General features: G+C 45.3%; 1 protein-coding gene across 3 annotated transcripts in view; it reads right to left on the bottom strand.

The window, feature by feature from the left end:
• LOC124069180 (receptor-type tyrosine-protein phosphatase N2-like) overlaps positions 1-12,816 on the bottom strand; it is a 165,516-nt gene that overhangs the window by 9,100 nt on the left and 143,600 nt on the right. For all 3 annotated transcript variants that reach the window (XM_046408034.1, XM_046408033.1, XM_046408035.1), the window contains exons 18-21: positions 9,511-9,630; positions 9,078-9,244; positions 4,396-4,449; positions 762-826 (exon numbers count right to left, since the gene is read on the bottom strand). In XM_046408034.1, the coding sequence (XP_046263990.1) occupies positions 762-826; positions 4,396-4,449; positions 9,078-9,244; positions 9,511-9,630 (406 nt within the window). The remainder of the gene's footprint in view (positions 1-761; positions 827-4,395; positions 4,450-9,077; positions 9,245-9,510; positions 9,631-12,816) is intronic.

The raw sequence follows: 12,816 nt of genomic DNA, 5'->3' as shown, positions 1-12,816 counted from the left end.
TGGGGAAAGGCCCCTGATGCCCGACTGACCCTTTGATCTGGAATTAAAGACCCAGGAGCTCGTTCTGCTACAGCAGCAGCAGCACCGTGGGACACTTCACACACACACACACACACACACACACACACACACACACACACACACACACACAATAACGAGCAAACTCAATGCTTTATGTGTACATAATTGAATAAAATCAGCCAGAACTTCATGAAACTAAACGTCACCAACTGCCACATGTAATATTCAGGCTCCAATATAATTACTGCACTGTGTTTATTATATCAGGCTCTGATGATAGTAATCATCCTGCACTCACAGTGGGCTTCCAACAGTCAGTCGACTGCCACCTCTTATCCTCTCCTTCCTTCATCTTTCTCCCATCGTTATATTTTGGAAGTCACCTGTCTTATTTTGGGGGTTTTTACACTTTAAGTGTGTTTCATTGTCGTGACAGGAGAGATAAACCCTGCAGTGTGGTGCCAATGCAGCATCGCACCGACCGAGATAATGAAACAGATATTAAGTCAGCACCAACCAATAAATACAACCAGTTTTGTTTGTATCAACAGTTAATAGAAAATATTATTTTCAGGTACCAATTACTGTAATTATCCAATTAAATATCCTTTTATTTAATGCAATTAAAAACAACATTGATAACGTTGTATTTTAACAGCAGTGTTTTTGACTGAGAGACTGAGGGCACGTTGCCATGGTAACGCCTCTCCGCAACGAGGACGGACAGCGGCGGCACCCACCTTTAGCCATCTTGTTGAGGACCATGTCGATCAGGATGTAGGTCCCAGTTCTCCCTGCACCGTCGCTGCACGAGTGGGCGAGAGACCAACACACAGAACCAGGCAGGTGGAGAGAGAGAGAGAGAGAGAGAGAGAGAGAGAGAGACAAGGGTTGGTTAAACGTTTATTAATGTCATTTTACGTCATCATTACTCGTCAGTTTCTTTCAGGTCGTGCTAATAAAACCCGATACGCGCGATACTTCATCCACTGCATCCAAGCATGTCGACATTCTGTGGCGTAAAACCGGAAGAAGCTAAAGTGAAAGACCGCAGCTGCTTTTCGCTGTTTGGTTTCATGATGGAGATCACGTCGTGACCTGGGAAGTGTGCTCTGATGCAGCCTGCAGGCAAAGCTGTCTTTTGTAAACCTGTAAAATTTAAAGTTCTCCGAGATACATTTTTCGTAAAGTATTTGTAAAGTGTTTGTTGTCACTCGGATTAGACTGACGACGCAGTAAGTCAGTGCAGTTTGTTCCAGTGAAGCAGACCCTGACGTGGGGTGATTCAGTGAGCTGCATGTGACTCGGCTGCTCACTTAGCGACTAAACAGTTTGACGCAAAATGTTATTTTTCATGTGACTTTATCGATTTAAAGACTCGACGGCTGGAGCTGCGTTCAACAGCGTCGGTATCAACGTAACGTCTGCAGGCTCCACAAGATCGTCATCATGATTCACATTAAACATTTCTGCTGGCGAGACGGGATGAACGGGACTTCTTTCTGCGAATTGCTTGCTTGCTTGCTCAGCAGGTCCCACAGCTGCTGCACCTTAAAGTTACACTACGTAAACAACACACAACTTATTCACCTTCGACCACATTCACGTTACCGTTGGCTGTTGTTGTATCCCGACTCTGGTGTTCGGCAGGTGTGCAGTCAGAGAGATTTAACACGTCGAGGTTTATGAGTCTTCTAATGCCATTTCAAGGGGATAAACAACTTCAAAGGCGTATAATTATGGAACAGAAAGGCAGAAGCGGGTTTTATTTTGGTCAGGAATTAAAAAGCATCAACGTATAAACCTGTTTAACAAAACGGCAAAGCCACCGTGTTTGTCTGCCGCGGACGTAAACGCATGTTTTTCTGTTCTGGAAAATAAAAGCGTATCAAAAAAAACGACGCAGCAAACTGAACACGAAAGAAAATTGGACCCTGTGATGTGTGTGGAGGGACCCAGATTTATTTCGAGTGTTGAAAATTGATGTCTGCCCCCCCACCCCCCCATACACACACACACACACACACACACACACACACACACACACACACACACACACCGGTCTATTTCATGGGCTGGTGTGTAATCCAGCAGACTCGAGTGTGTGTGTATGTGTGTGGGTGTGTGTGTGCTGGCATGTGTCCATCCTTCCTGAATATTTCATTTTCATTGGGTCGTTGGTTATTTTCTACATGCCCACACACACACACACACACACACACACACAGACGTATGTTCCCGGTGGCAGTAATTGAGCACGACCACCACAGCATCATTCTGTGTGTGTGTGTGTGTGTGTGTGTGTGTGTGTGTGTGTGTGTGTGTCTCGTACAGGTTATTACAGCGTGATTAGATCTGTCGTATCGCTGCACCTTGCCAGGATCATTACAAGGCGATCAAAGATATGTGATGTGTGTGTGTGTGTGTGTGTGTGTGTGTGTGTGTGTCGGCAGAAGCCTGAGGGCTGTGAGTAAACACGTCAAGATGTCTGCTGCCTTCTCTCACTCTTTTTAAAATGAGCGACGGGGGGAAAGAGGGCCACAGAGAGGGAGGGAGGGAAGAGAAAGAGGAAGAAAGAACTGAAAAAGACAGAAATCCAGAGGAGCAGAAATTCAGCGAGACAGAGAAGCTCTCTGAATGCTGTGTGATTATTGAATTTCTGCATCTGCACTCTTCTGTTCTCACTTCTCACCCTGATTGCTTCACTCTGCTCTCTGTATGCATTAGGCTGACAAATGGCCGCGCACAGTTGGGTTTGACAAACTCGCCTGAAAGCGCCGAGTAAAAGTCTGCAGAATGAATGCGTCTCAGTCCTTTCATCACCACATCCTAACACGTGATTGGCCGCTTGAGTTCGGGAACGAGCTCCGATTTGTCCTGTACTTGAGGTCACAAGTGAGAATGCGGTTCTCAGCTCGAGGCCTGGCGCCTGACATTAACGCCTGCCATAAGAGAAGCCACGAGGCCTGACGGGAAAAACGCAGCAAAGGCCTTTAAAAGCACCTGAGCACGACAGAGTTTTGGACGCCTCTTGAGACAAAGTGGTGCAGTGCCTCGGTGGGTTCGCTGCTGTTTATTACCTGAAAGACGTCCAGCAGAGAAACCACATTTTGTCTTTTTGGAAACCATATGAATTGGAAGGCCCTGCACACTAATTTGACTGCCATCACAGCTCCAGGGAAGAGTGAGAAAGACCTGACCCGTTTCCAGCTTGGGGTGTTCGTGCATTACTATTCCCTGGCGTGTTAGACACTTTTGCCAGTCACACAAAATAAATGAAAGTGAAGCCTACATATGCTATTTCTATCACGTCGCACGTATTTGCAGCAATTTGTCAATAAACTTGATACAAACAAACAGCTACAATTTATGGTGCTTTATGGTCTACTTCACTCTAAATGGAACCATAATTTACTAAATGAACATCGTGCTCTATTGGGGAAGACTTGAAACTAACGACTGAGACCATAAACTCCTGAGGAAACTGTTCACTGAGGTCGTAAATCAAGTGAGAAGTTGGCTCATTTTCTCATATGCTTACATGCAATCAGAATTCTTTTTGAAACCAGTGAGTGCAGTAAGAAAAGAAACCAACAGCTGGAGGTTTCACTGTGTTTCTAAACATCATATTTGGAGGAACTTGAGGATGACCCTGCTGCTCTATAAAGGCAGCTTTCATACTCCACCAATTTAGTCCAGAGATGTACAGCTTCATCATCCCGGAAGGAGCCATTACACCATATTACGTAATAGATCACTTGGCGGGGGAGCGAGCGGACAGATACTATGGCTGTCTGTTGTGGAACTTTTTAGTTTATTTATCTCTAATCCAATCATTGCAGGGTGGCAGGATTTTCTGTCAAATACAGATTTAATTACGTCTCGCTGGTCTGAGCTGTTTCCTCAGGTGGAGGGGCTATGCAGATGTGACAGACAAACACAACAGCTGTAACCCTCCCGTGTCCCCCCACCCCGCCCGCCTCTCACCCATCGACTCCGACCGACACGCCGCAAACTTTCAAGTGCCTCCGATTAAAAGTTGTCCTCCTCTGTGGACAGTTTGTTCGACTAAATTACAACTTTTTGGCTAATTAATTTTCTCGTTTTAAATGTTTGTCGCCCTGCGCCGTGCTGACACGTGACACGGGCGCTGGAGATAAATTAAATGGTAACAGAAACCGCAAAGGCCCCCCTGGCCGAGTTCAGCTTCAGATCATCTGAGCAAATAAGCAATCAGTGAGAGGTCTGCTCGTGTGCTTGTTTGCTCATTAAAGACAATCACATCTCAGCCAGAACAGCCCTGAATGAGAGCGAGAAGCCTTCACACAAATGCAAAAGAGAATACAGGTCAGCTTTAGTCATTATTGTACTTGCCTGCAGTGGACTATGATAGGACACGAGCGTCCCCGGTAGCACTTGTTAACTTTCCTGTAAAAAAACAGAACAGAAAAACAGGTTCAGTGTTAACATCACAGCGTGCACACACACACATACACACACACACACACACACAGTCAGTACATTGTGTCCCTGGGCTTTTAGAAATAATAACCTTGAAGAACAGCATGCACAGCACCGTCCATTCAGATTTCTAGAAGGAACAGACAGGCAGAAAAGTTCCTCAGCTCTGCCACTCTGCCTCATCTTCCGACTCTTCAGCTGTTGTCCAAACTGTACAGATCGTACTTTTATACTCTTCGTACTTTCATGCACACCAAGAGTATAAAAGTTGTATCAAGAGAGAGACGCTCCTCTCTGCGCAAATATGTTTTAATGTGCTGTTCAGCTGCAACGGAGACACGAAAAGGACGCCATTTTGTGCCTGTTTGAAAATGGACGGGCCAAAACCAGTTTTAAGAAATTGTTTGAATTTCCAGCAGTGAGGTACTTTTCAACTATACATTTAGATAAATCTGCATTCACGTTCGTTGCTGCTTTTGCACAAAAAAGTCGAGAGCTGCCTCAAGGCGTGTGTTGGAAACGGCACGTACTTTTTGAAAAAATTCTGTTAAAAATTGCACACTTTGCTCATCAGAATGCACAGCAGCCCGCGAATCACAAACATCCAGCTTCTATCCGAGCAAAGCAGCAGAGAGCCGTGAGTTTGATCGCAGCTGGAGATCATCTCTGATTCCATTTCATGGTGATAACTCTAAATAACAATATTCAGCACAAACAGGCTCTATGAAGGTACGCTGTGTGGTTTGTGCTGAATCCATAATGCATCGCTCAGGCCAGGAAAGAAACCTCAGACCTGCGGTGCTGATGCTTCACTTTTTCACTACTTGAGCTGGCAGGTTCCATAGTCAGATATGTTTAGAGTGAATTTCATGACCTTTGGGTGCCTGAAACCTCCTCCAGTCCTCATTGTAAACAGATGTTATTTTAAAAGACCTTATTTAAAATGTTCTCAAACTTTTCAAAACTAGGCCTTATTTTATTCAAACTTCAGAGACTGTAAATCTTTCACCTCTGCTAAGGTGGTTTTCAATCTCCTCGACTTTGATTTTTAGTCGGCAGAACACCTCAAAAAACCGATGGAGTTCGGTGATATTTGGGGGCAAGTTGGGCCCACGAGAAAATCCTCAGGACAACTTGAGGACAACTGGACAAACTCACTCACTCGAAAGCTTCATTCACTTATTATTCTGTCTGTGTGTAAAACTGAAACCAAACGTTCAACCATGTTTGCTGGACTTTCTAAGAAAAACCACGAAATTGACAAAATCTTTGGGAGTAGACTTAGAGAGAATTTCCTCAGGCCAAGACATAACACAGAACACACACAGGAATCACATCACAATAACTGAGGAAAGGAAGTCTTTTTGACTAAAAAGAAAAACCCCAATCCAACAAAACGGAAAAGTCGGAGCCTCACTGCAGACAATTAAAAGTGATGTTACCATGGAAACAGAGACAAGAATCAGCAACAGGCGGGGTTGGGATTGGGGTGGGGGTGTATGGAGGGGTGCCGGATTCAAAAGAGAGACTGTAACCATAAGAGAGACTGAAGACTGTCATAGAGGGAGATGGAGACGATAAAGACAGAGACAGATTAAAAGATTCAGAGAAGGAAAGACAACTAATGGAGAGAGAAATGACAGACTCTGGCTGAGTCCACGCTAAGCTGGCTCGCTGTGGAAACGCTGTGGAAAACAACGTGGCTCCACACTGACACTTCTGTTGTCGTATTAAGACCTCGGTCCACACTGAGAGGAGCGTTTCACTGCAAGACGCAACAGGAGATTCTGTCCTGACGGCGTTGACGTGTTTCACTTGGACCGTTAACGAGTGACGGGCGTGTCTGCCTGGAAAACACAGTCATTCACGGCAGGTGACGCTGCCACCATTCGCAATCTGCATGTGAGCAGCACTCGCCCACGCCTTTGTGAAATGGGCCCCTGATCTCCACCTTCTCTCTTCTAAACTCATTTACATATATTTACATGTGCAAAAACGGGCTTGATTAGGGCTCATAAAGGCCCCTCGTTCACCTTCCGAACCTGCAGCACACATCATACATCTCATGCAACTCGTCACAGATGCGGTCAAGCGACGCCATCTGATACAATAAGCGCGAGTGCGAATGTATCCTCATGAAGAGACGAGAGAGACGGAAGAGAGGGAGAGACAGATCGAGGCTGAGAGACGGAGACGAACTGAAACGTCCAAGAAAGGAAGGAGGCGTGGGGAGAGAGAGAGAGAGAGAGAGAGAGGCCGGAGGAGGCGGGAGGAAGTCAAGCAAAACATGAGCAAGCAAAAAGGCAAGAGGTCATCTCAGGTCACTGGGCACGGAGGGGAGAGAAAGAGGAGAGGGAAGAAGGGGAGTAAAAGAAGGGTAAGAAGGGGGGGTCCGTGAGGCCCCTTGGTTGCAGAGTCACAGTCTCCAATGATCACTTTTGTGACTATGCAACTGGGCTTATATTACTAGCTGCAACATCACAAAAATGACACTGGCAACCGCTAGTTAGCTGGTAAAACAGGGGGAAGAAGGACAGAGAGGATTTGTAAGCGATGGTTCGGCTCAGTCAGTCGGTTGTGAGTCAGGTTAAAAACAAAACAAAACATGCCACCCAGAGCATAAAAGGAGGAGAGGTCAGCCAGCACCCTCACACCATCGAGGTGCAAAATAAACGAAACGTCATAAACAACAACAAAAAAAAAAGAAAAATGAAAAGAGGGGGCTGGGATGGAGGTTGTTATTGTGAAAGTACCAAATCCCCAGTAATAAAAGTGAAAAATATCTCCCTCGGCGCTTTCTTCATTGTCTTCTGACCCCAACGCCCTGTGAGTAAAGGCAATATTTCCTAACTGATGGTGGGTGGTGACGCCCACCAGACCTTTTTATAATCGCTGTGACCACAAACCCTCACTCTTGATATCTCACCTAATTGATGCGCGCCAGCAGCACGGCCACACCGGGCCTATACACACACACACACACACACTCACACATACATATATATATATATATATATATATATATATGACAGAGTTGGGGTCTATCACTTGAGAAAATCCACAGTGAATCAGGGAAAAGGGGTCGCGGCGGCTCTCACCAAATAGGCAATACAGTATATCAGTTTAAAAGAGGTCGGAGGGGTGGAGGGAAGGGAGCAGCTATAAAGGCGCCGGAGATAAAGGATCACTCTGGCAGAGTTTCCTCAACGCATCCTGAATTACACTGTTATCGAGTGGAAAATGCCCAGGATGTTTGAGGACATAAAGATATTTCTCTGCCCGCATCTCAGGGTCACGAGTCAAAACTCCTGGAGAAGTGAGAGGTTTAAAGTTATTATGCCGTGAGCGAGCCACAAAAAGCCATTCAAAGTCTCTGTGGCTCAGGGGACGGGAGGCTGACAAACAACTCCAGGACCTTCACTTTCATTTTGTTTTGAAGAAAAAGAAAAATGTCAAAAAGAAGCCAAAAAGAACCATAACCACAACCATCCCACCTCCTACACTACACTGAGCGACCTTTCCAGCCTTTCAACTGCAGTACGTTAAGAAGGCAAAAGAAAAATTTTGGATCACTTAGATGACTGGTGATGGGGCATTTCAGGACTTGTGTTATGTCAGAATTGACACTTCTGGTGCCCACTTTTGTGCTTTTTGTTCTTCTATTTCACTTTGTGACTTTTACAGACTGGCAACCCTAGGAGATCGTGCATGGACTTCTAGCTAGATGAGGAGTGAATACACAGAAGAAACTCAAAGAACCACAGTACGGAGTCCGACAAAAACCACCAGAAAAGCTGCTGTGTGCCTGAATGTGACAACAGTAATCACGGGTCATACAGATACAAGATTGGCAAGACTTCTATTTTGTGTAAGTTAGCTTGCACATAAAGAACAACGTGAGTGCAAATCATTTCATCACTTTGGACAGAAACGTACACTTGCAGCGAATACACCACAGTCCTTCTTATGTCTATCTGCAAGTGGACGTCTTTACAAATACAGGCTGGTTTTGTTCAACCAAAGCAAAGAGAAAGTGAGGTAACCGGTCTTCTTAAGTTCTTCTTAAATTCTCAAAAATCCTGCTATAAAAGAGTGTTTTTTTCTTTCAAAAAGAAGCTTCTTTAACGCCCTCTTAAACCCCACTGCTTTCACTATCAACATTGAAAGCAGCCTTTCGTACTTCATGTACTTGAAAGAGAATTCTTTAAAGAAACACTAAAAAAGTCTTCATTTCCTGTCCTGTACAGAAAAAAATATGTTGTGAACTCGATGTGGATGCCTGAAGGAGATCTACCCAGTCGCACACACTCGCCCACAGTATAGACGCCCCGGTTCAAAAGCCAGGTCTGTTTGTGCACTGTGACCAAATAATCTGCAGTGGGAAGCCGGTGAGGGATCACAGTGTTGCTCGGTTTCTTGGTGCAGCTTTGGTTTGGAGTGCATCATTGACCAGGACAACAGCACAAGGGGGGAATAGAACTCTCCTCTAAAACAGCTCAGTGATATGAAGTAACTGCATGAAAAGCAGGAGGTCTAAAAAACTCTTAAACTCTTTTAAAAAGTCCTTTTTTAAAAAAAAAAGTATTTCTCTATACCTGCGGAAGTCGAGGAGCGTCCGGCTGGTCTCTGGCACGTTCTGGTTGAGCCAGGTCAGGAAGTGGAACTGAGTGACGGTTCGTGTCTCGTTGGTCTGCATGTTCTTAAGGTAGAAGCTACGAACCAGGAAGTCGTCGCACCAGATGTGCTCGGATACCAGGTTCACCTGCAAGGAAACACAATCCAACAATGAGCACACATCCATACGCAAAGGACGTGCACAAGACTCAAAAATCAATGAAGGCTTGGAACATAACTTATGCTAACACCACATGCTTTACTAAGCCATGACAATCTTTTGGGATAAATTATCTTATATTTCGAGAAACTCTTTTCAAGCTTACACGATAATTAGAGAAAACATGTTGGCCTGGAAAATGTGACGAGTACCTCTGAACTGCCATGCGTTAGAGACGGCGTTAACCGTTTTACCTCGTAGATGTGATACAGGTTGGAACCCTCGTCGGGCCAGTAGTGGTAGCACTGCTTCACCCCGCTCTCGACGAGAGGCGTCAGCATGACAACAACCACGCAGCCGTTCTCCCACACCATCTGCAAACGAAACGCGCCACACTCAGTACGGCAGGAGCAGCATCTTATGTTTCTGAAGTGACTCGGGCAGAAACGCTGAAAGACGAGGTCACGTTTTAGTCTTGTTTGCTGGCTTCCTCCCTCACTCTCTGACTGATGACAAAATAAAACACATGTACACAATTCCAGTGTACGACAACACATGTAACAAAGCTCTAGTCCTTTTTTAGACATTTTACCCATCATATTTTTAAAAGTCAAGCACTTTTCCATTTCCTCAGAGTGGGAGTCACATTGATGAAGGGAGCTCGATTTGGAGCAAGATCTCATATGAAGCTGTCAACACTTCAAAGCAAAATCTGCTAACAGGAACACTGACGTGTCCTCACTCACCCACTCGCTTGGCTATTGGTCCATAATCAGTTTAAATTCTATCATCCTGGAAGGGTAGATGTGTCTGTTTTGGGGGTGGGGTGAAAATGAAATCTTAGTTTGAAACCATACCCTTACAGCAGGCTTGTTTACTGCACTGCAAACTTTAGCAAGAAACTACGGGGAAGTCAAGCATCGTGGCACGACAAGTAATTGCTGTCGAGGCGGTTCCTTCGCTCAGCTGGGTCATTCCACAGTGAGACCCGGCACTCGGTCGTATTTTTCCAGCTGGCACTCATGTTCTCACAGACGGAGGGTGGGCTTTCTCTGGAGATCCATTCCACTCTGATCAGAGGTAACAGTCAGCCGTTAATGGAAGTCATAAAACAATACCGCTCTCACATCATCCTGTTAAATAATCAAGATGGCCGCACCTGCCGTCCAGTCTGGAGCGCTGCCACGCCTTGCTGGAGATTTAACCAAAGTTAATTGCGGCGGGATTTTGAATTACTGCACCTCCACACACCCTCCAATCAGCCCCCGCTGCTCCCATGCTTGGCCTCATGGATCTAAAGATGTGACGGTGCACTTTTTTGAGAAATGGTGTTAATTTGTTTTGGTTGGCGGGGTGAGAACTCAGGGAGGAGCCGGGAGGACGCGTTCCTTCTTGTAAAGCTTGTTTGGTTTGTTAAAATGCAAATTTAATTTATCCTGGAAAAAGTAAATTGCACACGATGCTCTTTTCTTGCCATCACCCAGAGTTAGCCTGTGGGAGGGAGACACTGTGTGGTATGTGCCCTCAGCACTTTGCTCAAGGGCACCACAGAAGAATCCTGATGGGGATGATGCTCAGTAATGTGATGACTATAGTGTAATAACTTTGGCAGATCCTGATTAAAGAGTCTGATAAGAGACAGAACTGCTGGTTGACTGGGCCACTAAGCCTGCTAAACCCCAAGATGAATCCACGAGGAGCAGTAGTTCTGCTCTGAGAATTTCAGACAAAATGATCTTTTCAGCTGTGGCCTGAAATCTGTGCGCTGGATACCGACTACAACATGGTCTCTAGACTACAGATCAGCGTTATTCTTTTAGAAGCTGTGTTTACAGCTCTTTTCTGGGACCCAAATGGTGTCAGGTCAAGAGGATTTAGTCTGAAACCACTTTACATGCACATGCAGGATTTTCAAATGCAGATAAACCCACTAAAATAGACTAGTGACCCTTTCGCCACAGCCAGTAGACATGTTTGCCTTTCGCCAGGGTTTTTTTTTCCCTGTTGTGTCACATTCAATGTCAAGAAGGGACAGGACAACAAGGGAACAGTAGAATTAAGTAGCACCTAATCTGATCGAACACATGCTGACATGGAGGTTTTACGGAGGTTACCTTTTTAATATCCTTTAGCTCAGTCTCTCCTTAAAAATCAGAGTCGACTGAACAGCGTTCCAATGCAGCTTGAATGGAGAGTATTGATGTTGCAACATCCAGAACTTCAGCATCACACCAGAAGAGGGTGGAAAATTAGCGTGTCCACTTGGGTGTCATGTTCCCATCACTGATGATTGGATCTGGAGCCTCTGGAGCTGATAAACACCTGTGACTGCTGCAGAGTCTTTTGACCCGGGAATGAACGCTGATTGTACCTTTTCAGACGGGAGACAGAAGCCAGAAGTTTGGCGTTGTACCTCTGGGCGCAGGTACAGTTCACGTAAAGTCTGATGGTATCTCTGCTGAAGGGAGACTTGTGGTAAGAGGAGGAGGAGGAGTTCTTCTTCTTCTGCTGGTCTGGACAGTGTTGTTTCCTCTCAGGTATTAGAGGCATGCAGATTTTGATAATCGATAACCAGCACTGATTCATCAGTTTTGCCTTGTTCCTCTTCTTCGGTGGTCGAATGAGCCTGCTGAGGCTCTGCTCATTTGTCCTCTGGAGCACTTTCTCTGAGGTTGCCCTTATCCCTTCCCTGTGGCCTAACAGGGCTACCGTCGCTCTTCAAGGGGCCAATCGCACATACGGCATACAGGCCCTGTAAGACCTCCCCGTGGGCTTAGAGGGTCTTCTGAAATTAGCATTGACCATCCTTCCGCCCTTTTCTTTTTTGTTGGACAAAACTTGAAGATTGGTTGACTGAGCACAATCTCTCTGTTAACAATAACAATAATCTGTGATACTTTGTATCACAGCTAGCAGAGTCACCATTTAGAAATTTGAATGATTTCCGATGCGACTTTCATTTATCGCAGAATAATTTTGTAGAAGAAAAGATATTTGAATTGGATCTGGGCTCAGTGTTTCAACATTACTCTGGAAAGGACATTGTTCTCTTTTAAAGTTAAACAAAAAAAGATAATGTTTACCTTTATATTTCACTCAAGGTAATTACCAGCAGTGACTCTGCAAAGGCATGAGATGTCTTTTTCTTCTTAGCCTGAAAATTAACACGACTGGGAATGCAGAAGAGACAGAACTTTTTTGACAAGGGGACCTTTTTCCCTCCAACACACACGCGCACACACACACACACACACTGCACCTCACGACACATGCACGTACACCTCGACTGGCCAGAATAACTTATCGATCCACTGGTCCCACATTCAAACCCAATCCAACACTTGGGACAGTGGAAAAAGTGTTAATGCATCTCCTGCATTGACAACATGTGTCCCATTGTAGACTGTGGAGTGTGTGTGTGCGTGTGTGTGTGTGTGTGTGTGTGTGTGAGGGTGGCAGAGGCGTTCCTGGGCCGTGAACATGATGGTGAAGGAGAGATTAATAACGACATCCACAGAACAAGCTGGTCTCCTGTGTGGCTTGCTGCACTAATAAAAATC

The sequence above is a fragment of the Scatophagus argus genome, chromosome 13 (genome assembly GCF_020382885.2).
Source record: "Scatophagus argus isolate fScaArg1 chromosome 13, fScaArg1.pri, whole genome shotgun sequence".
In the NCBI taxonomy this organism is placed as follows: Eukaryota; Metazoa; Chordata; class Actinopteri; family Scatophagidae; genus Scatophagus; species Scatophagus argus.
This window is presented reverse-complemented; position numbering and strand designations above follow the sequence as displayed.